Source organism: Castor canadensis, chromosome 13, assembly GCF_047511655.1.
Source record: "Castor canadensis chromosome 13, mCasCan1.hap1v2, whole genome shotgun sequence".
Classification (NCBI taxonomy): Eukaryota; Metazoa; Chordata; class Mammalia; order Rodentia; family Castoridae; genus Castor; species Castor canadensis.
In genome coordinates this window covers 1981374-2008463 of record NC_133398.1, presented here as the reverse complement: position 1 = coordinate 2008463, position 27090 = coordinate 1981374, and the positions used below count along the sequence as shown (strand labels likewise).

Genomic DNA, 27090 nt, shown 5'->3' with positions numbered 1-27090 from the left:
TGGGTTGAGATTTAAGGGACAAAAGGAAGTTGGGGGCTGCCAGCTGTCAGGGTTGTGAGGACAGAATTGCACTGGGGATGAAGGCTGTCTCAGGACCCCAGCCCTTCCGGCCCACACCCCAGAATTCTCTCCATGTGTCTCCCTGTCATCTTTCCAGGAGGCTGCAAATCCTGCAGCTGTGGATTGGAACAGGCAGAGGAACTGGAATCAGATAACCACAGGATGCCATCATTGTGGGAAAATGTACCCAGGTGGGTTGCAAATGGTACCGGGTTCTTTCTCAAAAGACAAAGAACACCTGTTAGTGGACTGTTGGGCTCGTGTAGGGAGGGTCCACCCCCACTTACAGCTTTACTCCCGCTCATCCCCAAGCAGAGAGGCTTCTGGGCCTGGCATTGCTGGCTCCGTGCAGTTCTGCATGAGGATGTTACAACAGTCGATGAATTATCGCCTCAGTATCTGAGGAAACAGGGCCAGTAATGCCTTCCGCAACCACGTTCCACAGCACGGGGCAGCTGTGGGCAGTACTTCATACGCTGCGGTGACCACAGGAATCGCAGCCAGCGAGGGGAGGTGGGCTTGTCTAGAAAGGAAGCTGCATTTTGCGTTTTGCCATCTTGATCTGCTGGCTGATCACAAGATCACTGTGTGTGTGTGTGTGTGTGTGTGTGTAAGAGAGAAAGACAGAGATTGAGAGAGACACACCTGAATACCCAGGGCAGGATCCCCTCCTCCTAAGGTGACAAGTGCCCCAGCGAGCACCAGCTGTGTGGTGGCCCTGCCAGGTTGACTGATCTGCTGAGCTGAATTGGTGTGAGCACAACTGCCTGCTACCATGACTGGCAGAGAACCAGGAGGTCCTAAGCAACACCCTGCTCCAGGAACCCACCACAGGACCCAGCCCAGGTTCCTGTGCCTCCCCCAGGGACTGCACCAGGGGGTGGGACTCCAGAGTCCCCACCCAAGGGGACAGGTGGCCAGCCTGGTGATCATTGGTCACTCAGTAGCAGTTCAAGGGCCTCTTTGTGTAGTGACTAGACTGGTACTGAAGTTCCTTCCTTAGGCTGCCTGGACGCCCTTGGGGAGCTGTGGGTCTAGACTGGGGACTTGTGGCTGGAAGGGGGTGGGGGAAGCAGGAGTCCCAGACAATGGGGAGCGCTAGAGCACAGGCCACCAGCCAGGACCAGAGGGTAGGAGCGAGACCCAGAGGCTCAGAGCCTCATTGACAAGCATGCATGCAGGGGGCAGTGACGCGGGGCGGGGCCAGGGCGGGTGACACCGGGCGGGGCGGCCTGGGGCGGGAACGGCCGCAGAGGGACGTCGCGGGGCGGGGAGGTCGGGTAGGGCGGTGACCTGGCGAGGCGGTAGCGGGGCGGGGCGGCCGCACCTAGCCGCCTCGCGTCCGCCCGCCCGCCCCGCCCGACGCCCTCGCAATAAGGATCGCGGGCGCGCGGGAGGCGCGGGGCGGCCGGCGGGACAGCGATCGGCTGCGCCGTCGGGCTGGGGCGCGGCCGGCCATGGAGCTGTGGCCGTGGCTGACGGCGGCGCTGCTGCTGCTGCTGCTGCTCGTGCAGCTGAGCCGCGTGGCCCGGTTCTACGTCAAGATCAGCCTCTACTGCGCGCTCTGCCTGTCCGCCTCCGCCGTGGCCTCGGTCATCTGCCTGCTGCGCCACGGGGGCCGCACCGTGGAGAACATGAGGCAAGGGGCGGCGGGAGGGGCGCCGTGCTTCCGCTTCCTAACTTTCTGCCTCCTCTCCCTCTTCCTGTCCCGCCCGCCCGCTTGCCCGGCCCCGCTCCCCCGAGAGAACGCGGATGGACGGGTGGCCGCCGGGTCCCCAAGAGCGCGCGTCACAGTGCGCCGCCCGTGCCCGGGTCCTGGCACTTAGGTCTTCCCGCGTCCCTGCGCCCGCCGTGGGTGGCGGATGGCGGCTTCTGGAGAGGAAAAGGGTTAGGCGAAGCGAGCAGAGGCCCACTCCTGCTTCACGGGGCGGGGGATGGGGGGACTCGAGGCCGGGGCTTGTCCCCAGGTTCTTGACTGGTTGGGGCGGCGGGGGTCATTGAGCTCGCCGTCCTCTCCGGGTGCTTCTGCCCGCCGGCAGTGAGGGATACACCTGTGCCCAGGTGCAGCGGCAGGTTCCTTTTGCTTTTCCTTCCTCTTCTCCGGAACGGGGAGGGACCAGAGAGGAGCTGCTAACGCGCTGGCGCCTAGCGGTTGGGTCCAGCTCGCCAACCAAGGGAAGGAAGGGGCTGTTGAGGAAATTTTCCTCTGGACGCCTCCCAGGGTGGGAAGCTTGGTGGTCAGGCAAGGAGTCAATGTAAGAGTCATCCCGAGCTGACCAGACCAGTGGGGGCTGGGGGAGGGTGTTAGGGAGTGGTGGCTTCCTGCCCTTTCTCCCTGTTGATCATCCCCCCACCCCCATCCCTGGGGACTGTTGCTACATTTCTCTCTGCCCTGTTTGGACTTCTCAGCTAGTGGGTTTTGCAATGTCCTCCTGGCAGTGGCCGGGTTAGAGGACCTGTGGTTCCTGAAGCCCCACCTGCCCTTTGGTTACAGGGGCAGTAGGAGAAGGGATTCCTAACTTTACTCCCTCTGCTCCCTGCCAGTCTTGGGGAGAGGGGCTTTCTGGGCTAGCTTTATTTTATGGGTCCCAGGTCCTCCTGTCCTCAAGGGCTAGTTGAGCCTCCAAGAACCTCAGGTATAAAGTAGGTAATGATGACGCTAAGAATGCATTTAAACTTCAGAGCACTGGCCTGGTGCATTCTGTGTGACCTGCCCCCCATGGTGCAGTGTCCCTGTTCCAGGGAGCAGACCCAGGGGCAGCTAGTTGTGGCCCCTCCACCAGTCTTCCTAAGGAGACTTCCCAGTGCCTACAGAGAGCAGGGATGCCCCCAGGCCATGATCTCCCAAGACTGGCCTGAGATCAAATATGGGAGGACCATCCATGGGAAAAGAAAGGGGCTCCCCCACCCAGTACCCAGGGCCCTTCAGGGACTCAGTGGGTTTGGGAAGCGCCAGGCCAGGGAGGGCCTGTCTGGTTCTGAGGCTCTCAGGGTTCCTGGGCCTCGCCTGTCTTGGGGCCTGAGCCATGTACTTTCTCTTTCTTTTCACTCATTCTTTCTTTCTTTCTTTTTTTGTGGGACTGGATTTTGAACTCAGGACTTCACTGGGCAGACCTGACTTGGGACATCCAGGAGCTGATCCCACCCTCAGGCTCTTACTTGACCTGCCTTGGTGGACTCATTACCAGCGGCTTCCTGGTCTGCCCTTCCAGGATGGAAGCCACAGGGAGGGGTCTGCTGTCCTTTGCTAGGTCAGCTAGTCACCAGCTGTCCTTTGCTATGCGGTGGCTGGACCTGGTGGGCTGGCCAAACCAGCACTGGGCTCTCCTGTGCCACCTCTCCTCCTCAACCTGCTAAGCCCTCAGCACAGAGTCTGGCCGGGTAGAGCTCTCAGATCCCCAAGGCTCCCATGGGTCTTCCTGCAACACCTCCCCCTCTACACCCCTCTTCCCAGTCTTCATCCAGATAAGGCCCTGGGGCCTGGGGATACTGGCTGTGTAACAGCAGGTGTTTTGTTCCTTGCAGCATGTGGGTCCCTAGGGAGAAGGGAGGGCAGGGTAGGGTGGCCTGAAGGCTGGGAGCCCATAGCCCTGTCCCCTGCCCCTGGGTCCCAGGGTCCTTGTGATAACTCCTGCAATGGCTAAGAGTAGGGGGAATGGATAGCAGGAGCAGGTGGAGGCCTTGTGAACATAATGGGGGAGCCACAGGGAGGGGTCACTGTAGAGAATGAGGGTGCACTGTCTTTAGGCTGCTGCTTAGGGAAGGAACCAGGAGAACGTGCGATGGAGGCCCCCATTTCAGATCCCTCCTGGACTGGAACAGCCCAGTCCGAGCCTGTATCCCACCCAACCTTGGGAATAAGATTGCTAAGTGCTCCATTTTGCAGACAAGGAAACTGAGATTCTGAGAAACAACTTGGAACTAAGGCTTGGGGTGGGGGAAGCCGGAAGGAAAGTTGAGAGTGCCTGAAGTTCCCAAGGTTGAATGCAGCAGCTGCTAGGACTCGAACCCCTGACAGCAGCTCTCCAGTGAATGCTTTGTCTCTTTGCTCTGTGCCCAGCACAACATTAGGGGCTGTGGTCACAGACTTCGGGCAGTGCTATGGCCACTGCAGGGCAGGAGGCCAGGCCCTGAACTCCAGGAGGAGCAGCCTCACTCCTCCATGTTTTCCTTTCTTCCCGTGGGATTCCAGGTTGGTGCTGGAGGAGGCCTCTGCCATTCGGACTGGAGTTCTGACTGTGCAAAGAGCAGTGTTGGGAATACAAGGACCAAGGCAGACTCTGTTCAGACTGGGCTCCAGGGCAAAGACCAAAGACCCCTCCCAGGGCCTGTGTACACAGAGCTCTTCTTGTGTGTCGGCCAGTGTGGGATGACGAAAGGCAGAAGCCCATTTATACCCATTCCATGGAGGATCACAAAGCCTAGAGAAACTGTGTGTGTCAGTATTGGGCTCAGCCACAGAGTCAGGATGCCCTGATAGAGTAGCCTAGCCAAAGCAGGCCACAGCTGCACTCCACCATCCTCAGCCGCTGTTGTCAACTGGAGAGGAAGGGTGCTTGTAGAACTCCAGGCTTCTGCTCAGGCTTCTGAGTGGCCAGGACTTGGGAGAAAGTGTTGTCCCCTGCAGCCTGTGCCCACTCTAGGCATTGGGAAAGGAGGCTGGCACTAGGTTTGAGCCTAGAAGTGCTCACGAGGCCTTGTAGTCGGGATTGCCAGCCCACTGCATGGGTCCCCCGACAAGTGTGGACAGGGACCCAGCCCTGCATCTCTGGATGACTGGCCCGGGTCCTGGTCCTGGAGGAGGGCCTTCCCTGTTTCACTCGGAGCCATGGGGAGAGACTGCTGCCAGGGTCTCTGCAGGCCCAGGAAATAGAAGTCCCTGGTAGCAGTTCCTGCTCCTTAGTCAAGGAGCATGGGAAGGAGGGGTCTTGACATCCCTGGCCCACACCTCTCTTCTGTCCCTGGCCTGGCCTCACATCCAAGCCCCTGGGTGTTTGCACAGGTTGGAAGTCCCGTCCCACCCCCAACTCCTGGTCTCCTGTGTTCCACTCCTGGGACATTTGTCAAAGACCTTCTCTACCAGGTGACCTTTCTGGGGTCTGCTGCCCCTACCAGCCCTTTCCCAGCAGGGTGGCTGAGTGAGTCCATGAAGCTTCACCAGTCCTGTAAGTCTCTGCCTAAAGAGCTGACAGGTGTCCCCAGAACAGCCCAGCCCAAGACCAGAAGCAAGGGCAAGGGTCAGCTAGGGACCTTCCATGAGGACAGCCAAGCCCTGGCCCTGGCCTTGAACTGCCTCCCAGCTGCCTGGAGCAGGAGCTGGCGGGAGGAAGACTGGCCAGGTCCAGTGATCCCTCACTCTGCTTTACTCTTGGTCCTTTTCTGCTTGTTTAGTGGTGGTCGTCACAGCCAGAGTTGATTGGAGGTCCCAGTGCTGGGGTCACCAGGCATCCCTGCCTCATAAGTGCAGCTCCTCAGCACCCTTCTCCTTGTGCAGGTGATGAGGAGGTTTAGAGAGGTCAAGTGCATGACCCCAGGTCACAGCTGGAATGAAGGCAGCTCGGCCCCTCCTGGCTTCCTAGCAGGTCACTTACCTCTGTGGGGCCTGCATTTCCTCCTCTGTGTCTCGTGGGACTGTCTGAGGAGAGCTGGATGATTCATGTGGAGCCCTTGGCACAGCCCTTGGCTTGTCGTAGGTGTTTGGCAGATGGCAGGTGGGGTCTAAGGGCTGGGAGTGGCAGTCTCCCTCTCTGGTTACAATGGGGCTCCTCACCTGGGCTTCCCTATGTCTGCTGGCTGCTGCAGCCTCCGCAGAGCTTAGCTGGCACCTTCCTCTGGGAGGAAACACTGAGTTGGTTTTTGTTTTTGTTTTCTGGGGCTGGGGATCAAACCCAGGGCCTTGCCTATTCCAGGCTAGTATTCAACTTCTGAGCCATGTCCCCAGCCCAAGATGGTAAATTTTATATCTATTTTTGCCACTTTTTTTTTTAAAGAGAGCCTGGAGGTATAGTCAGTAGTAGAATGCTTGGCTAGTATGCATGAGGCCCTGGATTCCATGTCCAGCACTGCAAAAAAGAGAGAAACTGGAAGAGGTACACACTGCTACCAGAGGCCACAGTCCATCTCTGGATGTGACCTGAGACTCTGCCCCTGCAATAAGACGCAGAAATGCAATGGGTATGGAGTTATGATTACAGGGTGAAGGTTTCTTATCTAAAATGCTCGAGTCTAGAAGATTTTGGGTGCTTTTGGATTTGGGGGTATTTGTACATGCATAATGAGATATCTTGGGGCTGGACTCAAGTCTAAACACAGAATTCATTTATGGTTCGTGTACACTGTACAGAGCCTGGAGGGATTTTCTACAGTGTTTTTAGCATAACTGCCATCCTTCACATGAGGTCATGTGGAACTTTCGACGTGTGGCATCATGTCTAAAAAGTTTGGGATCTTGGATTTAGGGTGAGGGCTGCTCAGCCTGTATAAACCATGTGAGTCCTCAGCTCGGGGTGCAGCTCAGTGTCCGAGTGCTTGCCTAGCATGGGGAAGGCCTTGGGTTCCATCTCCAGCACCACGGGGGCAGGGCGGAGGGCGGCGAAAAAAAGCACAATAAATTACACGATTGTCCTAAAGAAATACAGACCTTGCTGTGTAGCTGGTGGCTTACACCTATAATCCTGGGAAGATAAAGATTCAAGACCAGCCTGGGCAAATAGTTCTCAAGACCCTATTATCTGCAAAAGAACCAGAATAAAATGGACTGGAGGTATGGCTCAAATGGTAGAGCACCTGCTTTGCAATCACAAAGCCCTGAGTTCAAACTCCAGTTGCACAAAAAAACAACAACAAAAAAAAAAAACAGACCTTGGTGGTGTTTTCCCGCTATCCCTTGCCCAAGGCATTTTCAAATCCCTTGCTTCCTCCCTGTGCCTTAGGGTGGTTCCTGGAAGAACCCAGAATCGCTGGCCTGGTCAGCTGGGCAGGCTTCTCAGGACTTCCCCACCCAGCCCCCTTCATGGTAGTCAACCTGCCTTCCAGACACATCTCTGCCTCCTGCCCCTGCCAGCACCCAAGGCCCGGCTACACCTCCGTTGTCAGGATCTAGTTTGTGCCAGGATGGAGGAGAGGTTCTGCTTCCACCTGCCGGCGAGAATGGGTTGTTTTATCTACCCGGCAGTTCATCTTCCTCTTCTGTGAATTGCCTCACAGTGATCCAGGAGCTGGGTTTTACAGATGAGAATAAGGGAGCATGGTTACAGAGTGGATGGCCACTGCTCCCCTCTAGGGTCCAGGACCTATCACCCCCACCCCTCCACACCTGCCTTGCCAGTGGCTGGGGTCCATAGGGTGGGTCTGGCCTAGAGAGGAGGTACCCAAGTTGAACAGATCTGAGGAAGGCCTCAGGGTACAGGGTGGCTGGTTTAATCAACTGACTTTCCCCATCGACACAAGTTGTTCTTCCTGTTGTTTGCTTCTGTGGGACTGGCATAGCTGGTTTAGAACCTGGTTTTCAGTCATAGGGGATGATTTCTGTAGGGTTCTACTTCCACAAAGTCCCCAGGAATGGCAGCTCTGTGAAGACAAAGTGGGAGTTTCCGGGGGCTGGGGAGGGGAGGGATCAGGGTTGATGGGGACAAACCATCAAGTTGGGAAGATGGACAAACCCTGTGGATGGACCGTGGCAATGGCTAGACAACAGTGTGATGTACTTAACACCGATACTTAAAAAGTGTGCATTTAAAAATGGCTAGGATGATAAATTTTAGGGCCTGTGTATGTTGCCGTAATTTTAAAGAAAGAGTCCGGGTGAGTGAAGGACTGGCTTTTAGCTCTGCTCTGCTGTCTAGAACCAGCTCTGACCTGTGGAGGGAACTCCCTTCCCCTCAGTTGGGACTCTAGTGATGAGGGAGCACTCATCTGCATTGTGGAGTGGGGGCCCTTCAGACAGTGCAGCCCCACTTGCACCCGCCCTGTCATGCACAAGGCTTGGAAAGACCCTGGGGCCCTGCTTGGAGCCACAGAGAGGGAGTTCACCCAGGTGTTCAAAGCTTCCTGGCAGAGCATGAGGGGCAGGCACCCCTCCCGGCACCCCTCTGGCCCAGCCAGGACTTGCAGATGCCCTCTGGATGATTGGGGCTGGGTAGGGTGCAGGACCCTGCTCTCCATGGGCCATGTTTCTTGTGATTAACAGGAATGAGAACAGCCCCATCCCCTTCCAGCTGCCCCTCCCCGTCTCTGCCAGGCACAGAAGGGGTGAGCACTGGCAGCCCAGCGTCCATGGTCTGACCTCCAGAACTTCTTTGTCTTCCCTCTGCTGGGGTGGAGGAGGCTTGGGTGGGGTGAGCTGGCCCCTGGGCTATGTCTCCTGTCCTGCCCCTTCCTCAGCTTGCCCCTCAGGCCTGCAGGCTGAGCCCCTTCTGCCAGACCTCCACTCACTGCTGCTTCTTTCCTCAGCATCATCAGCTGGTTCGTTCGGACTTTCAAGTATGTGTACGGCCTTCGCGTTGAGGTCAGGGGCCGGCAGAAGCTGCAGGTGGAGGGCCCCTGCGTCATCATCTCCAATCACCAGAGTATTCTGGATATGATGGGTAGGCCCCACCCAGGCAGACCTGGAGAGAGCAGGGCAGCAGGGAGGTTGTGGTGGGACTAATGGAGGGGAGGGGACCTGTGTGTCCCTCCAGCCACTGGCCTCCCTCAAACTGAGTGATAAAAGCAACCAGCTGCCTGTGCCTCACTCCAGGCACAGGGCTCCCACACTGTGCTCAACAGCTGGAACTATTTCAGCTCCTCCTTTAAGGAGGAGAGGAGGCAGAGGCTAAGAGCCAGAGGGGCAGTGGGAAGCAGGTGGCTAGCCCCTCTTGCTTGGGGACAGTCCTGTCTCTGACAGTCCTATCCGTGTCTGTCTGTCTCTTGTTTCTTCTCTTTGTATCTCTCTTCTGTCTGCCTCTGTGTCTGTTGTCTGTCTCTTCCGTCTCTGTATCTCTCTCTCTTCTATTTCTCTGCCTCTGGCTCTCTCTTGTCTCTCTTTTCTGGCTCTGGCTCTTGGTCTCTGTCTCTTTCTGTTTCTCTTCTGTCTCTCTTTGTGTCTGTCTGTCTCTTTTGTCTCTGTCTTTCTCCCCACCCCCACCCTCTACTCCCTTTCCCCTACAGGCCTCATGGAGGTCCTCCCCAAGCGCTGTGTGCAGATTGCCAAGCGGGAGCTGGTGTTCCTGGGGCCCATAGGCCTCATCATGTACCTCGGGGGTGTCCTCTTCATCAACAGGCAGCGTTCCAGCACCGCCATGTCCCTGATGGCCAACCTGGGCCGGCACATGGTCAGGGACAATGTGAGTGGGGGCCACAGCGAGGCTTTGCTTTGGCAGAAGAGCGTCTGCAAACTGTTGGCAGCCTCAGGACGGGTACCCCGGTCTGCCAGCAGCTGAGCCCGCTGAGAAGTGGGGTTCCTCTCAGGGCAGCGCGGCCTCCCTGGGGCAGCCAGTGGGGACCGGGCAGCCCAAGCAGCAGCCAGCTCTTCTCTCCGGCAGCTCAAGGTGTGGGTCTATCCTGAGGGCACACGTAATGACAACGGGGACCTGCTGCCCTTTAAGAAAGGTGCCTTTTACCTGGCGATCCAGGCCCAGGTAAGGCCAGGCCATGCCCTGGGCGGGAGGAAGGGGAAGGGGGAGGGACTGCCTGGCCAGGCTAGGGACTGCTGGTGCTCAGTGACCTCCTCCAACTGGGATAGAGGACAGGACCTCCCTCCTTTCAGCTCCTGGTCCCCTGATCTGCAGAGCACGGCAGCCTTGGGGCCCTTCACCTACTTAGTGGTTAAGACTGGCGCTTGGGTCAAGCTCACGTGCCCAGCTCTAGGGGCAGTACTGACTGTTCGGGCATCATCACCCCTACTTTCTAGCTGGCCGAAAGGGGCCGCATACAGGGCTTTGTGAGAAATGGGGGCTTGAGGCCAGTGAGACCTGGGCGGTGTGCTGGTTGTGTGTGGAGCTCCTTCCCTGCCCCGGGCCTGCCACAGTGGAGTTAGGGAGCAGTGTGGGCAGGGCCAGGCCAGAACCTGGATGAGGGTGGCACCCTGTGAGTTCTGCCTCCGGACCTTGTGCTTCTGTGGTCCTCTGCCTACGTGGAGGCAGTGTGTCCTGGGGGTATCCCTGAGTCTGGGGGCAGGTCCACCATGGGGTGTGGCTCTCCTTTACTGCTCCCGTGCTGAGGAAATTCACCTTCGGGGGTCAGGAGAAGGGGCTTTGTGTCCTGCCCAGCTGGTGGGACTCCACAGCCAGCCTCAGCTGGTGTGTGGCTTCCTGTGCACCTGGGTGCCTGACCCTGTATACCCTCCTCCCCAGGCTTCCACCAGCACAAAGGGGTGTGGGATCCCTGGCTGGGGCAAGAGTCTGCACTCCTCAGCTCTGCCCAGCAACCATCCCTGCTCTGGACCTTCTAGCCATGGGATGGCCGGCACACCTGGAGCTTGGGACTGAAGGCACATCCCTCTTGCCAGTGGCAGTGGTGGGGGAGCTGGGTTGGCAGGTCCTCAGAGAAAGGGAGCACAGGCCATGATGGACTTGCGGCAGCTACGTGCAGGAGGCTACATTTCCTGTACCCTAGCCCCTCCCCCAGGGGACCTTCCTGCCCTGCCCCAGAGGTTCCCTGACTGCCTGGGGTTAATGATTACCCCAGGTGCCACCCGTCACCATTGGATTTGACCCTGGTACCTTATAGGAAATCCAGTGGGCTCCACCTACTCCCCTGTGAAAAGCTCTTTCGACACCCCCACTTCCTCGAATGGGGGCAGGATGGGGAGAGGGCATGGGCAGGAAAGGTGGTAACTTCGTTTAGCTAAGGCAGCTGGGGCTGTGCCCCTCCTGGCTGGTTTTATGACCCAGTGTGGGAAACAAACGTGCTAGTTCGGGAAGACTTCTCGGGGCTGGGATGCAGCTCAGAGCATGTATGCAGCTCTGGGTTCAATCCTCAGCACCAACACCAGAAAGACTTCCTGGAGAAGGTGACGTTAGGATACCAGAGTGAATATATAGAAGTCTGGGCCACCCACTGCATGGTGGTGTCCTGAGCTAAGGAGTCAGCCATGAGGACAGCTGGAAGCAGGCACGGGTGGTGGCAAGGTGGCCCCCACAATCTCATCCCTGGGGTGTGTCCCTGTCCACAGGTGCCCATCATCCCCGTGGTGTACTCCTCTTTCTCCTCCTTCTATAACCTCAAGACCAAACTTTTCACCTCAGGTGAGTCCTGGCCAGTGTCATAGGTGCTCATGGCCCTGTCTAATCTGTCAGTTGAGGGATTCCTGGGCCCCTACCTAGCAGAATGAATGAATGAATGAATTTGGTCCCCGAGCCAGTCCAGCTGAGGGCCAGTGTTGCTTCACTCATTACTTTTCCCTGTGGTCCTGTGAACTGGTAGTGGGCCTGTTTTTCAGCTGAGGAAGCTGAGGCTGTAAGAGGGTGTTGCGCCTGTGCACCTAGTTGGTCCAAGCTGTGCACACAGATGGGAGTGGGGGAGGCTGTGGTCATGACTGCGGCTGGACTGTCCAGGCCAGGCCCCCCCACAGGGGGAAGCCCAGGGATCCCGGTGCTATTAGGCACAGAATGGGAACCCTCCTCCAGGCAGGGGCCCTAGCCCTTGCATGTGGTCACCCAGTGCCCAGGTGAGGAGATGGGAGTCAAAGGTTGAAGGGCAGCTGGAGGAGCCAGGCTCAGTCTCTTGCAGCTGACCCCCCAGGCCCACACCACTGCAAAGCACAAGTCAGTGCAGTGGGGGCTGACTGAGAAGGGCTTGAGGGAGCCTTCTAGGGGGCAGAAACCTGTATGGGGGTGGGTGGTTACGGGAGAGGACAGAGCTGTGGAAACCCACAGAACGCACTTAGGAACTGTGCTTTACTGTCGATATTGCCTCAATAATGAACAAGCCCATTGCGGTTAGGAGCTGAGGAAGAGGTTTTCCAGGCTGGGCAGTGGGAGGCTGGGTGGAGAGGCCAGGACAGCTGTACTGGTGAACCCCCAGCCATTGACGCCCACTGCTCCACCCCCCTCCATGCCAGGAACGATCAAGGTTGAGGTGCTGGACGCCATCTCCACCAGTGGTCTCACTGAGGCTGACGTCCCCAAGCTTGTGGAAACCTGCTACCAGTCCATGAGGAATACCTTCTCCCAGATATCCCGGATGCCCCAGGAGAACGGGGCCACCGAGGTGCCTGATGGCCAGCCAGCCCAGTAGCCCAGGCCACACAAAGCAGGGTCAAGGCGGGTGGACAGACAGAGGCAGAGACCAGAGAATGGACAGAAGGACCCCCTCCTGGGCCGCCAAATATCATTGTGTCCGGCTGCCTAGCTCCTGAGGCTCCCGTTCAGGCCCTGGAAGCAGGGAGCCTCCAACACTGGCCTCCATGCCCTGGGGACAAGGACTTTCTGTTTTCATGCCTGTGACTCTACAGGCCTTGGGGAAGCCCAGGTCTAGGCAAGACTGGCCAGAGCTGAGGCCCAGCTCCCAGCCCTGGCCCCAGGTTTTTCACTGAGGCTGTCTGAGGCCCATCAGATGTAGCCAGGCTCTGAGGTCCAGGCCACGGCCTGCATCAGACTTTCAGGGAGGAGTTGCTTAGGGACCAGGGCTCCTAGTCTCAGGAAACTTGGGCACTGGATGACAGGGTCTGCTGCTTCCACCCACCTGAAGGACAGTCTACAAGTCAGTGTTGTACTGGTTCTTTTTTTTTTTTTTTTTTTTATAAACAAAGCTTGAGAAGTTCCTGGTGAGCTCTGGTGGTTATTCACAGAGGGTGAACAGGAGTGGCCTCAGGCATCCATCCAGGGACAGAGGGTAGTAAAGACAACAGAGTCTGGCCACCTGCACATCCCCTCCCCGGGGGACCAGTGTGGAGGCCCCCACCCTCAAATTCCCTGCAGGGGTGAGCCTTGGTACCCTGAAATGCTTTTTTCAGTTGGTGTGTTAACTAAGAGGCAGGTGTGTGGGGAGAGAGGTTGAAGATGCCCTTTGGCCTCTGGCTGGGGGTGGCCAAAGGAAGAGGAAGCTGTGACCTCAGAACAACCTGCCAGAGAGAACCACCTGCCCAGCCCTTTCCGATGGAACTGTGGTGCATTGCAGCCCCTCCGAATACATATGGCAGTCTAGGGTAGGGGGCAGCACCCAGCCACCCAGACCATCTATTGACAGGGTAGTTCAAGTCTCAATTTTATTCTGACACAGATGGGGACAACCCTGCCCCACCTGTGGGCAGACTGCCAGCAAGTCCCACTGCCTTGTTCTGGGCAGGGAGCCCTCGTACCTTCCTGCAGCCTCTGCCCATCAGGCCCTAGAAAGCCCTGTGAGGGTGGGGGATGCACACAGGAGGACCCACCCAAGCCCAAGCCCTCATGGCCTCCTGAGAAGGGGAGACAGACTTCTGTCTGGGCCCTAGCTGGGAGGGATGTGAGGGGTGGTACAGAACAGGGTGGGGATGGCAGGTGGCTCAGTCTGGCCTGGGGCATCAAGATGGAGGCCATCAGAGATCCTTCTTGCAGGAACCTAGGGGAGGAAGAGGAGGCTGGGGTCAACCCCTCAGACCTGCCCTTTCATGGATGGCTCCACCCCCTGTCCCTGCCCTCCAGGCCATTCCAGGTAGCTATAGGAGGAAGGCAGGATGCAGCACTCACAAGACCCCAGCTGCTCCTCCAGGAAGGAGACCTGCTCACTCAGAGAGTCCACTCGGTCCAGCTGCTGGAAGGAGTGGGCCAGGAGGCTGCCGGGGTCCTGGAGCCCATGCTCCAAGGCCCTTGAGGCCAGGCTTTGCAGTGGGTCCAGCACCAGCTGCAGCTTCTGTGGGACAGGGTGTGTGGGGGCGAGTAAGGGGGTGACAGAAGGCTGGATGACCCTGGGCAAACCACTCACCCCCTCTCTGTTCCTTGAGAATTTAAGAACTGGTAAGGGCTCAGCAAAGCCCAGGCATAGCTTTGGTGTCAGGGCTCTGGCTGCCACTAGAGGGAGCTGTTGTACCAGAAAAATCTTGACGCCCAGAGGGCACAGAAGGACATCAGACAGACTGACAGCCTGGTCAGGGCTTCAGAGTCCTGACAGAGGAACTAGGGAGGAGTCATGGGGTCTGTGGCTTGGTGGGGAGGCAGGCAAGAGCAACTTGCCCTGATACGGGCCTGGGTTCCTGCTGGCCTGTGGGTGGCCAAGCTTGGGTCCTCCCGACCTAGGCAGTACCAGACATGCTGCCTGGCATGGAGTCCAAACCAGAGGACCTTGGGCTGTCAGCAAGGGTGACAGCCTTATAGGCCTCCCCATGGAACACCACAATCCACTAGGGATCTAAACCACCCCCTCTAAGACTACAGGCGTCTGTAGGCTTCCCCAGGGCCCAGGCCTAGATCTCATAAGGGCCAGCCAGACCTTCCCTGTCCTCCCCTCCTCTCCCCCCACCATCCCCAGGCTCACCTGCTCCAGCATGTCTACCCGGGACTGCAGCCTCTGCATCTCCTCCCTCACCACATTGTCCTCTCCTGGGGGCAGATCCAGGCACTGGGTCAGGGAAGGGCATTTTCCCACCCCACCCTCAAGGCAGCCTCTTATCCCACAGCTCCAGCTGTGGGGGTAGAGCCCAGAAGACACAGGCCTCTGATAACCCAACTGTCCACCTGGGACTGTCCTGGAAGTCTCCAGGTCCTGACACCTTGGCACACTGATGCACATGGCTCTTGGTGGACCCAAAGTACCCCTTGGTTCTGGGGTCCCAGGCCCCACCTTGCTGATGGTGGTCCTCGCCGAGATCTGACGTGCTCCTCGTGCTGGGCTGCTGACAACGCATTATTACTCACGGTACGAGTTTGAAGTGTCACAGCGCGTACCAAAAGTAATAATGGCCCGTCACCAGCAAAGGTCTGCCATCTCTCCAGACTGCTGGGCCCCAAGGATGGGGGCCTTCTTCCACTTGCTTGGCTGACATGAGGCCCCTGGATAGCCCTCCCTACAGTGTCTTCCAGAAACCTCCCCAGGGAAAAGAGGCTTCTGCCACCTTCTGCCAAGATGTTAGCCACCTGCCAGCCCAGAATGCCGGGGCTCAGGCCTTCCCATGTGTCAATCTCCACCCAGGGCTGGCTGCCCTCAGTGCCCACACCCACAGGGCCCTGGATGTCCACCATCTGCCCACCGCCCCAGACCACGCACAGGGTGGAGTGGGGAGCAAGTTTACCTGTCATGGGGTTCACGGTCAGCCTAGGGGGCCCTCCCTTGGGCAGACAGAGCGTTCCATCTGCAGATGGGCTGTGCCCCTTCCAACACTGGCACCAGTAACTGCCTGCGGTGTTGATGCAGTGCTGGGGACAGCTGGCCCCTCCAGTACTGCATTCGTCCACATCTGCAGGAAATGGGGGTATCAGGCAGTGCCTGCAGAAGGTGAGGTCCAGCCACAAGGGCATACAGGGAGGTGCCCAGAGGACCCTCCTCAGTGCCACTGGGGGCGGGGGGGGCAGCACCAGCTTTACCTGTTTGGCAGGTGTCTCCCTGCCATCCTGTTGAGCAGTGGCAGCGGCCTGGCTGGACACAGCTCCCTCCATTCCCACATGGTGGGTGGCATATTGCTGTGGGTGGGGGAGGTATTACGAACTCAGGGTGCCCAGAACCCTCCAGGGGCAGCCAGGACGGGGTTGCTCTGCAGGAAGCAGCATGGTCTACTCGGGGTGACAGTACAGAAGCACCTTGGCTAGGGACCCACCATGGGCCCACTGCACTCACCGGTACTGCAGGCCCCAGGGAGCCCACTGGCCCTCTTCCAGCCAGGGCAGCAGGCATAGCGAGGCCTGGCAGGGGTCAGCTCGGGGTTCTGGCGGTAGGCTGTCCGGTAGATGGTTCTGCAGGGAGAGGGGACAGCTCAGAGGGGCCTGACAAGGGCTATCCCAGGCTGAGCCTTCCCTAGACATGATGCCAAGGTGCACCTTGCCCAACCCATCTGTCAGCTTCTGAGCACCTCGACAGGGTCGCTCCCTGGGTCCCCAGAATTCCTCTCTCCAGGGACGGTAGTTATGTGGTCTACACAGTCATTTCCTGCCAGAATACTCTGGTTTTGAGAGGGACCCTGAGGCATGCAGAAAGCCCCAGGACCAGCGCAAAGCAGGAATAGCACCCAAGCCTCCGTGTGGCCCGGTCCTGCAGCGGCCACTTCCGAACTGGATGAACCTCGCCTTCTTTCCTTCCCTCCCTAGGCTCTGAGTCACTCATGATAAAGCTACTCTCTTACACCAGTGCTCCTCTAACTTTGGGATCTTAGGAGCCAGGAAGCCGCTCATAAACCTGGGTCTTTCCCAGATATTTCTGGGCTGGAAGAGGCTGAGCTCCCCACGCTCAGAATAAGAACCCGCCCTCAGGCTGGGCTGCTAACGGGACATCTGGAGTTCTCCATTAGGGCCATCGTGGGAAGAGGGGTGCCCACTGGAGTCCCAGGGTAGGGCAAGGCTAATAGGTTTTACGGATAGGGGATCATCCCCATGGAGAGAGCTAACAGCCAGCAATGCCAGGGAGGGAGGTGTACCCTAAAGGTGCACAGTGCAGATGGGGTTGGCAACTCCTCTAAACATGGGGACACCCTTTGAGGTGACATCCTAAGATAATAGAGGTGATCACACAGCATCCTTGCTTGGACTGCCAAGGCTGAGACCACCTTGAGACTCAAGGTCATCTGGCCTTGCCTTTGACTGCAGGGGGTGGTGAGGCACTCACCTGTAGGTGCTGCAGGCTCGGTGCCCAGCACAGGTGGTGAGGAAGGGCTGGTACACGCGCTGCACGAAGGACTCTGACACGGGGCCCCTGGCAGCCCCCACAGTACACACCCTGCGGCTATGGGGTGGGAAGGGTTTGAGTGAGGGTCCCAAAGCCAGGACCCTCCTAGCTCGAGAACCCAAGAATGTAGGGGAAGGGCCTCCCAAGGTTGGTGTGGGTAGGACCCTTGGTAGGAGTCCACAAGGAATCCCCTCACAGTGCTGGGAGCTACAGGCCCCTGGCCCTGACTCCAGCACCCTGAAGCCCTGGCTCACCTGGGCCGGTAGACGTGCTCAGTGCCCCCGACTGCCAACACTAGAAACCACACCAGAAGCAGCTCCCGGGAGCCCCACATGGCCTGTGTCTTCAGGTGGGTTGGCCTTCTCTTCTGGGGGGCCTGGGGCACAAAGCACAACCCTATAAAGTCCCCTGAAGTCCCCACACACTACCCTCCAGGCCCAGGCCGCTGGTGGAGTGTACACCTTTGGCTTTGGAATGCCCACCCAGCTCAGCTGCTTGCTGGGGACTCAGTTCCCACAGGCAGCTCCGGTCCACCTCTGCCAGCTAGGTTGACCCTTTGCCAGCCACAGAGAGATGGACCTGGGGGTTCTCTGGGGCAGGAGACACCTAGACCCCTGCTGGCTCTGGGGCAGATCCCTGGGAGCACCTGAGGTTCCAGGTGGTTCCCAGAATAAGCGTCTGGGCTAGTCTCCCCTCCCTGTTGGTGACAGGCACGCAGGGGCCAGCTTGCCTGCCACTGTCTTCCAACAAGGTGTTAGTGGACAGAGCTGGAACCCAGCCCAGCCAGGGACTTGCTGCCCCATCATGGCCCTTCTGGACTATAGGTTCCACATCTGTTAAATGCAGAGTCAGCCCCCAAGGGCATCTGGGTTCCATGGGTGTAGGTGTCAGCCATCAGCAGGTGTGCACAGGAAGGGCCATTATAGGATACATACATTCTGAGACCCAGAGGGGGCCTGCAGCCAGGAGGGGCATCCCTCCCAGACTGGAGCGTGTGTCCACATCCCAGCTCCCAAGGCAGTGGGCCCCACTGGGTCTGCACCTGGGGAGTAATGGAGCAGCCTTCCCCCCCCCAAAAAATGCCATTAAAGGCCATCTCCAGCCCTCTCCTGGCTATAGGTGGTGGCCCGGAAGATTGCTGAGGCTCCCTGGGAACGCAAGAAGTTCCACCAAGAGTTAATGGTCCGTGGCAGTGCTGAGACTGGGCAGGTCTGTGCAGTGGCAGAGGGACAGCTGCCCCATCCTGTGTGCAGCCAGGGGTCCAGGGAACTAGTGAGCTCTGCCCAGGGCTGTCATGGTGCTCTTTAAATGGAAGGCTTCCTCCCCAGCTGCCCCAGCCCCCAGGTGCCTCACCCCTGCAGGGGAGGGCCAGGAGGTAGGTGGGGTGGAGCCTGGGGTAAGTCATCGCCTTTCTGGGACTCAGGTTCCTCAGACACTCCTACCATCTCCAAGGTCCCTCCTCTGGCTCTCACAGTTGGTCATGTAGACAGGGACACCCAACTGGTTACAAAGCCCTAGCTGCTGTCCAAGCAGCTGGAGGGGAGAGAGTCCATGCTTGCCTCTCATAGTTGGTGGGAGTCAGGTGCACATTAGGCTCCTGCATCACACGTCCTGGGCGGGAAGGTGGCAGGAGGAGGGTCCTTCCTACACCCCTGTCTCTGTAGGGCAGGGGGCTACAGACTTGATGTTGGGACTTAGTTTGGGAGCAAAGGGGGAGCACAGAAAATTCTGGGGAGGGCTTGGAACTGGCTTGGGAAGATAACTCTGGGGGTGGCCCTTGTGGTCCAGGCAACAACCAGGTGGCCCTGCAGAGCAGGGCCCAGGAAGGAGGAGGTGGGCCAGTGGGATGCTGCAGTTTCACAGCCCGTGCCCATCCTTGGGGGCTGGCTGCAGACGTCACTGACCACAACAAACCTCCATCCACAGCACCTCCCACAGGGACAAAATGCTGTCTAGAACGAGAACTGTGCTTTAAAAATGAGAGACTCGATTTTTGAAAGTCATGCTCTGCCCAAGGCCAGAGGAAGCCCGTAAAGGCGCAGGACTCATGGAATCTCATTTCCCTTATGGTGTTCAGCCACTGAGGGGCTGTCTGTGGCGTCGCCTCCAGGGTGATAAGCAATCATGTCGCCTGAGTGTCACCATGGACCCTGCCCGCCACCTCCCCTCCCCACCTGCCGCCCTGCAGTCCCCAATGGAGGGGGTAGGCTGTGTCTCCAGAAGGAGGGGCCTGGTCCCCGAAGGGAAAGGACCCTGGATCCCTTCGCGCCATTGAGGGGTGTCTAGACATGAGCACCAACCGGGAGGAGCGGAGGGGTGAGGAAGGCTCTATGACGGACTCAGCGGGAGTGTCCTCTCCACTGTCCCCCCTCATCCCCGCCCAGGCTCCGTGCAGATGGGATGGGGGTGGAGTGTGACAACCCACCAGGACGACCTGGCTGGGCTGCGCTGCGGATGCAGGGCCCGAAGGCCAAGCCGTGGGGGTCGCAGGGCTAGAATGGGGTGAGGGGAGCGGCGCCCGGTCGCCAGCAGGGGGCGCCGGTTCCCAAGGCCGCTGGGCCCATTCTCCCGGCGGCCGCAGGACCAGTAATGGGGTGTGGGGTCCGCGCGCGCCCGGCGCGGCCCAGCCGCGGCCCCCGCGCGCTCACCTCTCGGGTCCCCGCGATCGCTCGGCGTCGCCTGGGTGGCCGCCCCCTAGCTCCGCGCCCAGTAGTCCCGTCTCCCCCACCCCGCCCAGGGGGCCTACAGACCTCCGCCCCCGGCGCCCCGGCGCCCTTGCGCCCCAGCCCGGGGCTCCCTCCGCACTCACCGCGCGGTCTGGGGCGCGCACGCGCCGCCGCCGCCGCCGCCGCGCCGTGGGGGCCCCGAGCCCCGCCCCGCCCCGCCCCCGGCCCCGCCCCACCTGGCGGGCTGCGGGAGCTCTGCTCCCGCCCCGGGTGGTCTTGCGACCCCGCCTCGCCCCCATTGCGCGGATGGAGAAACTGAGGCCCCTCCGTGGAGCGCTCCCGCAGGCGTGCAGCGAATCAGCCCGAACCTGGGGCTTTTGACGCAATCTAGTGCTGCCGCAGCGCCTCTGAACCCCCTTTGCAATTCCAGGCCCTCTGGGAGTGCTGCAGCAGGGCGCATGGCCTCTGGGAACTCAGGACTGAGCCGCTGTCAGGAGCCTAGAAGCCGCGAGGGTGCCCAAACTGACCCTTTGCTAACTCTGCAGCCGCCTAGGTCACTAGACACCAGGCAGGGGCTAAACCTGGCCCTGCAGCAGAGACCCAGTACTCTCCCCATCGCAGGCAGTCCAGGTGGGACTTAGGTGTGACCCCGAGCCCCCTCCTAACAATATTAGGTGGGGGGACCTGGGACCCCTTGGGGCACCCTCATGTGGACACTGTCTTATTCGGGACAGTCAGAACCACCCTTGAGTGCTCCTCCCTATGACTTGCCAGGCCCCTCACCACCATGGTTACCACCTGAGGCCTCTGGACTGGTCTCTGTCTCCTTCCCAGCTGCCACTTCTGAATTTAGCCCAACTCTGTCATCAATGCATTGCCATGCCCGAAAGTGTCACAGCTCTTCAGTGCACAAGACATTCGCCTGCCCACTTTGTTAATCACTTAGACCCTAGCCAGGCACTGGTCCCATAGCTCAAGTATAAAATGAGCTCCTGGCAAAGCCTGGCCCCTGGCTGCTGCCCAGAGGGCTTCCTTGGGACTCACCTATCACAGGGGAGTTCGTCATCCCCTGGGCACTGATGGCCACTGCTCTTCTGGACAATTGGAGCTGCCTTGCTGGTACAGGGGGCTGTGGGTCAGAGACAGGGTGTGGATTAGAGCCGTAGGAGAACCTTGGTTACCCTTATGTCCAGGGCCTGGGAAGGGGCCTGGAGCCAAGGCTTCCATTTGGTGGCTGACCCCCACCCCCACCCCACACCCCTGTCCCATCATGTCCTGAGATGAACTGACTGCCTGGATCTGCTCATGGGAGCAGCTACTAGCTGGAACATTCCTCCAACCCTGGGGATAAGAAAGGGTCCCCATGTGTAAAGTGAGTCTGTTGCCTCCAGCCCAGGGCCACCACTGCCCTGGACCAAGGACAGAAGCTCCTGGCAGATGAGTCTGAGGGGCAGCTGGGGTAGCGGCTGTGAGGATGCCTACAAATGTGGATGGGGGTAGTCATTGGTCTCAAGACAATTAAACCCAAGCAAGGCAGCCTTTGCCTGGTGCCATGAGAAAGGGTTAAGTGGGGCCGGAGATGTGGACAGATAGGATGGGCTCTGCTGTCCCTTGCCTCATCTTCATCCCTCAAGCTGGGTCCACTGTGCCCTTTGACCAGCAGGTCCTATTTCCAGCCTCATTAGGAGACAATGGGGCAGAAAGGCTGCTCTCTTGGTGTTCCCTGCCCTACCTGCTACTCATCTGAAAAATGGGCGTGCTGCCCAGACCTCTTGGTGTGGCTGGGGAAGGCACTTGGGAGCCTTTGGGAGACTTGGGACCTTTGGGACAGAGTTTAGGGACTTAGGAGAGGAGAGACTAGGAAGCTCCCCCAAGGGGCCACTGTAGGCCAACAAAGTCACCCATGTAATTACACCACGCCCCACCAAGCTGTCTCTAAGCCTGAGCCCCCAAAGGCGGCTCTTCCTAGCCCCGTCTTCAGTAGCCCCGATGTGCATGGTTCATCTGGGCTACAGACATGGCTTTGGGGTTTCTTCCCCTGGGAAAACTCATCCACCACTAAGGACAAGCTAAGAAGACCCCAGCCCTCATGGCAAAGGAGGAATGAGCAGCACCAAGCTCTTCCCAGGAGGCCCAGCCAGGCTGAGTTCTATTGCTGACTCCCGGGGCTCCCCGGGGGATGCAGAGTCTGATTAAGGGGTGCGGCTAGGTGCCAGGTTGTATTCAGCTTCTCTCTCCAGGCATCTTGCAGCTCCTGGGCAGCCAGGGGTGAAGGATGGAGCCCACATTGGTCCATCCACAGCAACCAAGGGGCCTTAGGGTCTCCTCTGATCAGTGGGGATGGAGAACAGGAAGGGTGAGTAGAATCATGGCACTGGCAGTGCTCTGGACAGGCTTGCACCTACCCGATGCTCAGGGCCCACTCTGCCCACTCCCTGCCCCTACCCTGCGTACCTGATGCCACCCAGGCCTGCACAGGCCACAGGGCTGCCTCCTTGGGCCAGGCATGCACCCAGCTCCTCGTGGCGGCGCTGGGCCCACCAGCCTCCCCGAGTCCCCTCCTGAGGCCTGCCCGCCTGTCCTGTCCGCTGCAGCCTCCATCGTGGCCTGAGGGGTGACCAGTTGGGGCATGGAGGCTCCTCCCGGGCGAGGAAGGGCGGCTTTTTATGCTCCATCCAGTGTAAATCGGGATTGGGAAGGGCCCTTCCCGGCCGGACTTCCTGTGTGTGTTCTCCGCTGATAACGGGGATCTGTCAGCGAACAAACAGGAGGCCAAGGGGCGGTGGGGGCTATCAAGTGGGGGGGGGGGCTGGTGGAGCTGCCTGGGGTGGGGGAGCTGTCCCCGGGGACTTCAGAGTCTAGCCCTGAAGCAGCCAGACACTAAAATTGGGCTCAGCTGCAGCCCAGCTAGTGACAAGGGACAGTGTGGGGCAGGATGTGGAGCCAGGGTTTTCTCTGTGCTGAGTCCACAGAGCCAGTGTGACCACAGGCCATATTTTTGTGGCTAACAGAAGGGACCTTCTGTGTCTTTGGGCCACAGGAGCTTGGCCTCTCCTCCAGGACACCCCCAGATGTATGTGACACAGCAGGAGAGTTGGAGGGATTCCTGCCCAAGGGAGAGATCAGTCACTCTGGGACCTTGACTGGGAGGAGCAGGTGGTAGGTGGCAGTGCTCAGCTAGAAGGGATCTGTTGGACGGCAGGACAGGCTGGGTGGTCTGAGAACAGCCTGTTCTTGGGTCCCTAGGGCCCATGGTAAAGGGGATAGGGAGAACAGACATCAGCTCACTCAGTCCTTCTTCTGGAGTCTGAACTGCCTCCCCCCCAATTCCAGGAGGAGCTTCCTGTAGGGCAGTGACCCCGTTCCTGGAGATGTGCAAAAAGTTGCCAAAAGCCCCCAGCCCCACTTCACAGGTGTGCTGTGGGCTGACAACAGGACCTGGGGCAACTCTCAGCCCCTCTTCCCTGTTCCTTGGCCTCCAACAGGCTGTTGGGGGGTCGGGAGGAATGTGGAAGCCCTTGGGTGGCCAAAGGTGGTGTTTTCTCAGTTCCCTGGGGTTCCAGCCCTCCATCAGAAGCTCACAGATACCATAGGCAGCTGGGAGGAACAAGGCACCAAGGGCTGAGCAGTGGCTGAGGACACACCAAGAACGCAATGGGCTTATCATACCAGCCCTGTATCAGTTCAGCTGCCCTATGTCTGAAACACCTTGTTTCTCCAGCCTCAAGCATCCCTGCACCATCTCTCTCCAGCTCCACCCAACTGGATAACTTGAGTTAACAGGGAGATGGGGCAGCTCTGCAAATTCCTGCTGGGCTGCTGAGAAAAGGAGGGGAGCCACACCCATGTGGCTGTCCCATTGTCCTTCCCAAACCCACAGTCAGGGGAAGGGGCCACACAGGCACCAGGGTGTGTTCGGCTCTATTTTTTTGGTGGTACAGGAGTTTGAATTCAGGGCTTCATGAGTACTACACAGACACTATTGCTTGAGCCACACCCCCCAGCCCAAAAGCAATTGTTTGTTTATTTAGGACTACTGGGGATTGAACTTAAGGCCTTGCACTTGCTAGGCAAGTGATCTGCCACTTGAGTCATGTGCTCAGTCCCCAGGCTGTGATCAACAGGGGCCTGAGACCAGCCTCAGTTTGTCTGTTCCATGGGGACAGGAGAGGTGTCAGACACCAGTGTTGATTGGTAGAAGCAGATCTTGGCACCCAGGCATTGATGATCTGCATGGGAGGGGCCTTGGGGCCTCTTTCAGGAGGTGACCCTGCCGCAACAGTGGAGCTTACGAGAGGAGCCCCCATTCCCACACCACCTTCCACCCATTCCACCTGAGGTCTGGCCTTCATAGCCACTGGTCATACTCTTAGCACCCATTGAGCCCTAGGCTCTCCCACCTGAGGGCTCCTTCTGTCTACAGGGCCTGGACACCTCACTGGCATGTGGAGGCCAGTGGGCATGCCCCTCACCCTGGAGGTATCCCTCTGCCCACATCACCAGGGCCTGCCCCTCTCCACGCTAGCCTTGACATCCAGGGATCTGCTCCCACCACCTGGGCAGAAGAACCAGAAAATGGTGCTGGCTAGATTCAGGCTCTTTCGTGTTTTAAAAGGGAAGACTGAGGCCCAGGTGAGCAGCAAGGAAGCAGAACTGAGACGGGTCAGCTCAGGGGCAGCACCCCTTCTTTTCTCAGGGAACCCTCCTCAGGAATTCCTCCTCTGCCCCCCAGCCGCCTGGGCAGCTCAGTAATCAGACCTGGAAGGGATGGCCCAGAGGTCAGAATAACTGGTCCACACTTCTCACCCTCAGCCTCTTGGGGGCTGGACTTACAGGCAGGGAGGGTGGGCTCCAGTCCTGGGTCCCTAGGTCTGCCTGCTAGGCACCAGGGGCCTGAGAGCCAGCATGAGCTGGTGTCAGCAGTATACTGCCCATATGTCTGTGGTCCCCTCCCAATATGCTGGGCTCTGCCCCCTGCCCCTCCCCAACCAGGACTAGGACCTCCCCAAGGAACAGAGGCCTCATCTCAGTGTCCCAAGCACCAGCCTTGCCCCACTCTGTCACCTAAGTCCCATCACAGAACCTGATAGGTAAGCCTGTCCTAGGGGCAGGTGTTGGGGGAGGGGATGGGTCTCACCTTGGCACCAGGGCCTGTGACAGGAGGGAGAGGAATTGACAGAGGAAGGGGTGGGTGCTGGCTGGCCACTCTTTGGGCCTCAGAGGGAACCAGGAACCAGGTAGGGGTGCCATAGTGGATGGAGTTTGCTCTGTGCTCAGGGCCAAGGGACTTCTCCTGATCTTCCCCCGTTCCTGGTCCTCTCCCTCCTCCCTGACCTTCCTCTCCTCCCATTGTCCCATGTCTGAAGGCTCCTGCTTCTACAGGATTCCTCTCCGCTCCCCTCTGGTAGCACCTGTTCAGAATTATTGAACACTTCAGAAGGAGTCAGTGTGCCTCCCACTCAGGCCTGCTGACCCTCGCTGCAGGCAGGGAGCCCCCATGTCTGGCCCCTGGCCTCCTCTTGCAGCCTCAGCACTAAGTGGAGACCTGGTGGTCCTGGTCCTCACCCAGGACCTCTGAGAGCCCTGAGCCAGAATCCTGCCCAGAATTGTGTCCAAAGCAGGGGCCAGCTGCAATCAGGAGTTCTGGTCCCCATACTACGCCTCGTTTTCCCCACCTATCCCCATAATTAAGCCAGATTGTTACAGCTGCCTTCCACCCTACCTGTTAATACTTGATGGTCAAGTGGACATGGCTGCCTTACCTTCCCACAGTTCAGGCGGGGAGCAGTGAATAGGTTGGCCAGAACCTCCCAGGTCTCCCAGGATCCTCCTTAGACTCCTGACCACTGCAAGTCTGGCATCTGTGACCCCAGGAGAGGGGGGACCAAGCCCCCGGCAGAGGCCAGCATGGGCATCTCAAGCAGCGTAAGGCCGAGGGGCAGCAGGCGCAGGTGTGTGAGCTGGGTTGCAGGAAGAAAGACTAGAACACAGTGCAGCTGAGAGATGGGGCTTCCTGTTTATCCCCCCCGGTGACCGGCCTCAGAGACAGGATGGCTCTGTCAGCTACAGATGGACACAGGCTTGTGCCAGATGTGGCCAAGGTTTCCCATCAAAGGATGAGCCTGGCCCAAGGGGCTCCCAGTGACAGCTGGAAGGGAGGTGGCTGAGCAGGGTACCCACAGACCCAGTGAGCAGCCAGCCCTGAGTTGGGCCAGCCTAGAAGGAGTGAAAGGGAGAAATGAGGTGCAAGGGTGGCCTGAGACTCCAATTTCACCTCCCTCTTGCACTGCCTTGTCCCTGATTCAGGCATCGGGAGCCCTAGACGTTCCTGAAGCTCCCATGCCCCCAGCACTGTGTGTGATATCCTTTGAGCTGAAAATCCCCGTGTTCAGCTGGGACCGCACAGGCAGAAGCTGCTTGTCCAAGGTCAGCAGTGGAAAATACAGGCCACGGACATGGGATTCAGGGGGACCTGTGCATTGGAGGACTTGCAAGGGACACTTTGCTCCCTCTTCTTGCTGCTCCCTGCCCTCCCTTCCTGGGGACTGCCACAAAGCCACAAACAGCTTTACCCTGTTCACCCACTCGATGCTCAGACCAAAGCCCTAGGAGGTGTCCATGGCATCTTCGTTTGGACCTGATCCCTGTGGGCTTTGCCTCTCCAACACGTATGGAATTGACCCCCTTCCCGCGGCCTCCGTCTCCATCCTGCAAGCCACCAAGTTTCCTGCTTGTATGATGCACCTCTACATTCCTGGGTGTCCCTACCTGCCACGCTCAGTTCTCACAGAGCTCATAAAGGCAACATCAGAGCCTGGCCCTCTCCAAGGGCTTCTCAAGACAAGTTCCATCCTTACGTGCATGGGCGGCCCTGTTCCCTGACTGCACATTCCACATACCTGGGACACCACGGGTGCAGAGCAGGTGCTCGGTAGGGTCTCCTGGTTAGGCCTCTCACAGGCCCAGGAAAGGACCAGGCTCACCAGGTCTCCACTCTGTGCCTGGGCTGTGTGCGTGGGGTCCCCCACCTGACCTGCATATCACCTGGAGGTGCTCGGCTGACCTGTGTTACAGTGAGGTAGTAAAATAGAAGTGTGCAGGCTGTGCGCACTCACAAAGCGAGTACTTCCCTGTCACTGGCAGAGCCCTGCTGCCGCACACCAGTGGCCCACTCCCCTGACTGCCGCTGCACGCCACAGCATATCCCAAGATGTATAGGTGCTTGTGGCAGCCCAGGGGCTGTTCCCAGGTCTGAGTCTTCTCTCAGACGTGTGCATGAATACATTTTCTTGGCCATGCATACCTAGGCTGCACCTTGGGACTCACTGTTCCCAAGAGAAGCAGAAAGCCAGCAGCTGCCCAGCAGGTCCCAGGTTACCTCACAGTGCAAGGGCCCTCTTTTATTTTAGCTGTGCCATGAGTCTGCAGTGTCACTGCTGTGTCATCACTTTGTTAATGTTGAGACATGAAACACAGAATTCCTCCCCAGAGAAAGACACTGGAGGTGAGAGCTCAAGGGTGGGAGACTGGGACTAGGTGGTCTGTAAACTGAGGCGTGCGTGCGTCTCAGAACCTCCCAAGGAATCTGGGTGGGAAG

At 58.8% G+C, this 27090-nt stretch overlaps 2 protein-coding genes across 10 annotated transcripts; one reads left to right on the top strand and one right to left on the bottom strand.

Annotated features, from left to right (window-relative positions):
- The first annotated feature begins 1431 nt into the window (after positions 1–1431).
- On the top strand, positions 1432–13122 carry Agpat2 (1-acylglycerol-3-phosphate O-acyltransferase 2). Of its 2 annotated transcripts, XM_020183443.2 has the most exons (6): positions 1435–1699; positions 8512–8645; positions 9208–9383; positions 9582–9677; positions 11213–11285; positions 12101–13122. In XM_020183443.2, exons 1-6 carry the CDS (start codon positions 1518–1520, stop codon positions 12274–12276), a joined length of 837 nt encoding a protein of 278 aa, XP_020039032.1. In that variant the 5' UTR covers positions 1435–1517; the 3' UTR covers positions 12277–13122. The 2 variants fall into 2 exon arrangements, with proteins under 2 accessions (XP_073908948.1, XP_020039032.1); XM_074052847.1 differs by lacking the exon at positions 9582–9677 and having other exon boundaries at positions 1432–1699.
- A 110-nt stretch (positions 13123–13232) lies between these two features.
- Positions 13233–25452, bottom strand: Egfl7 (EGF like domain multiple 7). 8 transcript variants are annotated; one of them, XM_074052848.1, is made up of 10 exons: positions 25256–25452; positions 20538–20622; positions 17082–17203; positions 16768–16884; positions 15787–15902; positions 15537–15632; positions 15245–15409; positions 14491–14555; positions 13707–13869; positions 13233–13578 (listed from the first exon to the last, which is right to left on the bottom strand). In XM_074052848.1, exons 3-10 carry the CDS (start codon positions 17159–17161, stop codon positions 13556–13558), a joined length of 825 nt encoding a protein of 274 aa, XP_073908949.1. In that variant the 5' UTR covers positions 17162–17203; positions 20538–20622; positions 25256–25452; the 3' UTR covers positions 13233–13555. The 8 variants fall into 8 exon arrangements, with proteins under 8 accessions (XP_073908949.1, XP_020039031.1, XP_073908952.1 ...); XM_020183442.2 differs by lacking the exon at positions 25256–25452 and adding an exon at positions 21948–22002; XM_074052851.1 differs by lacking the exons at positions 15537–15632; positions 25256–25452 and adding an exon at positions 21948–22002.
- Positions 25453–27090: the final 1638 nt, after the last annotated feature.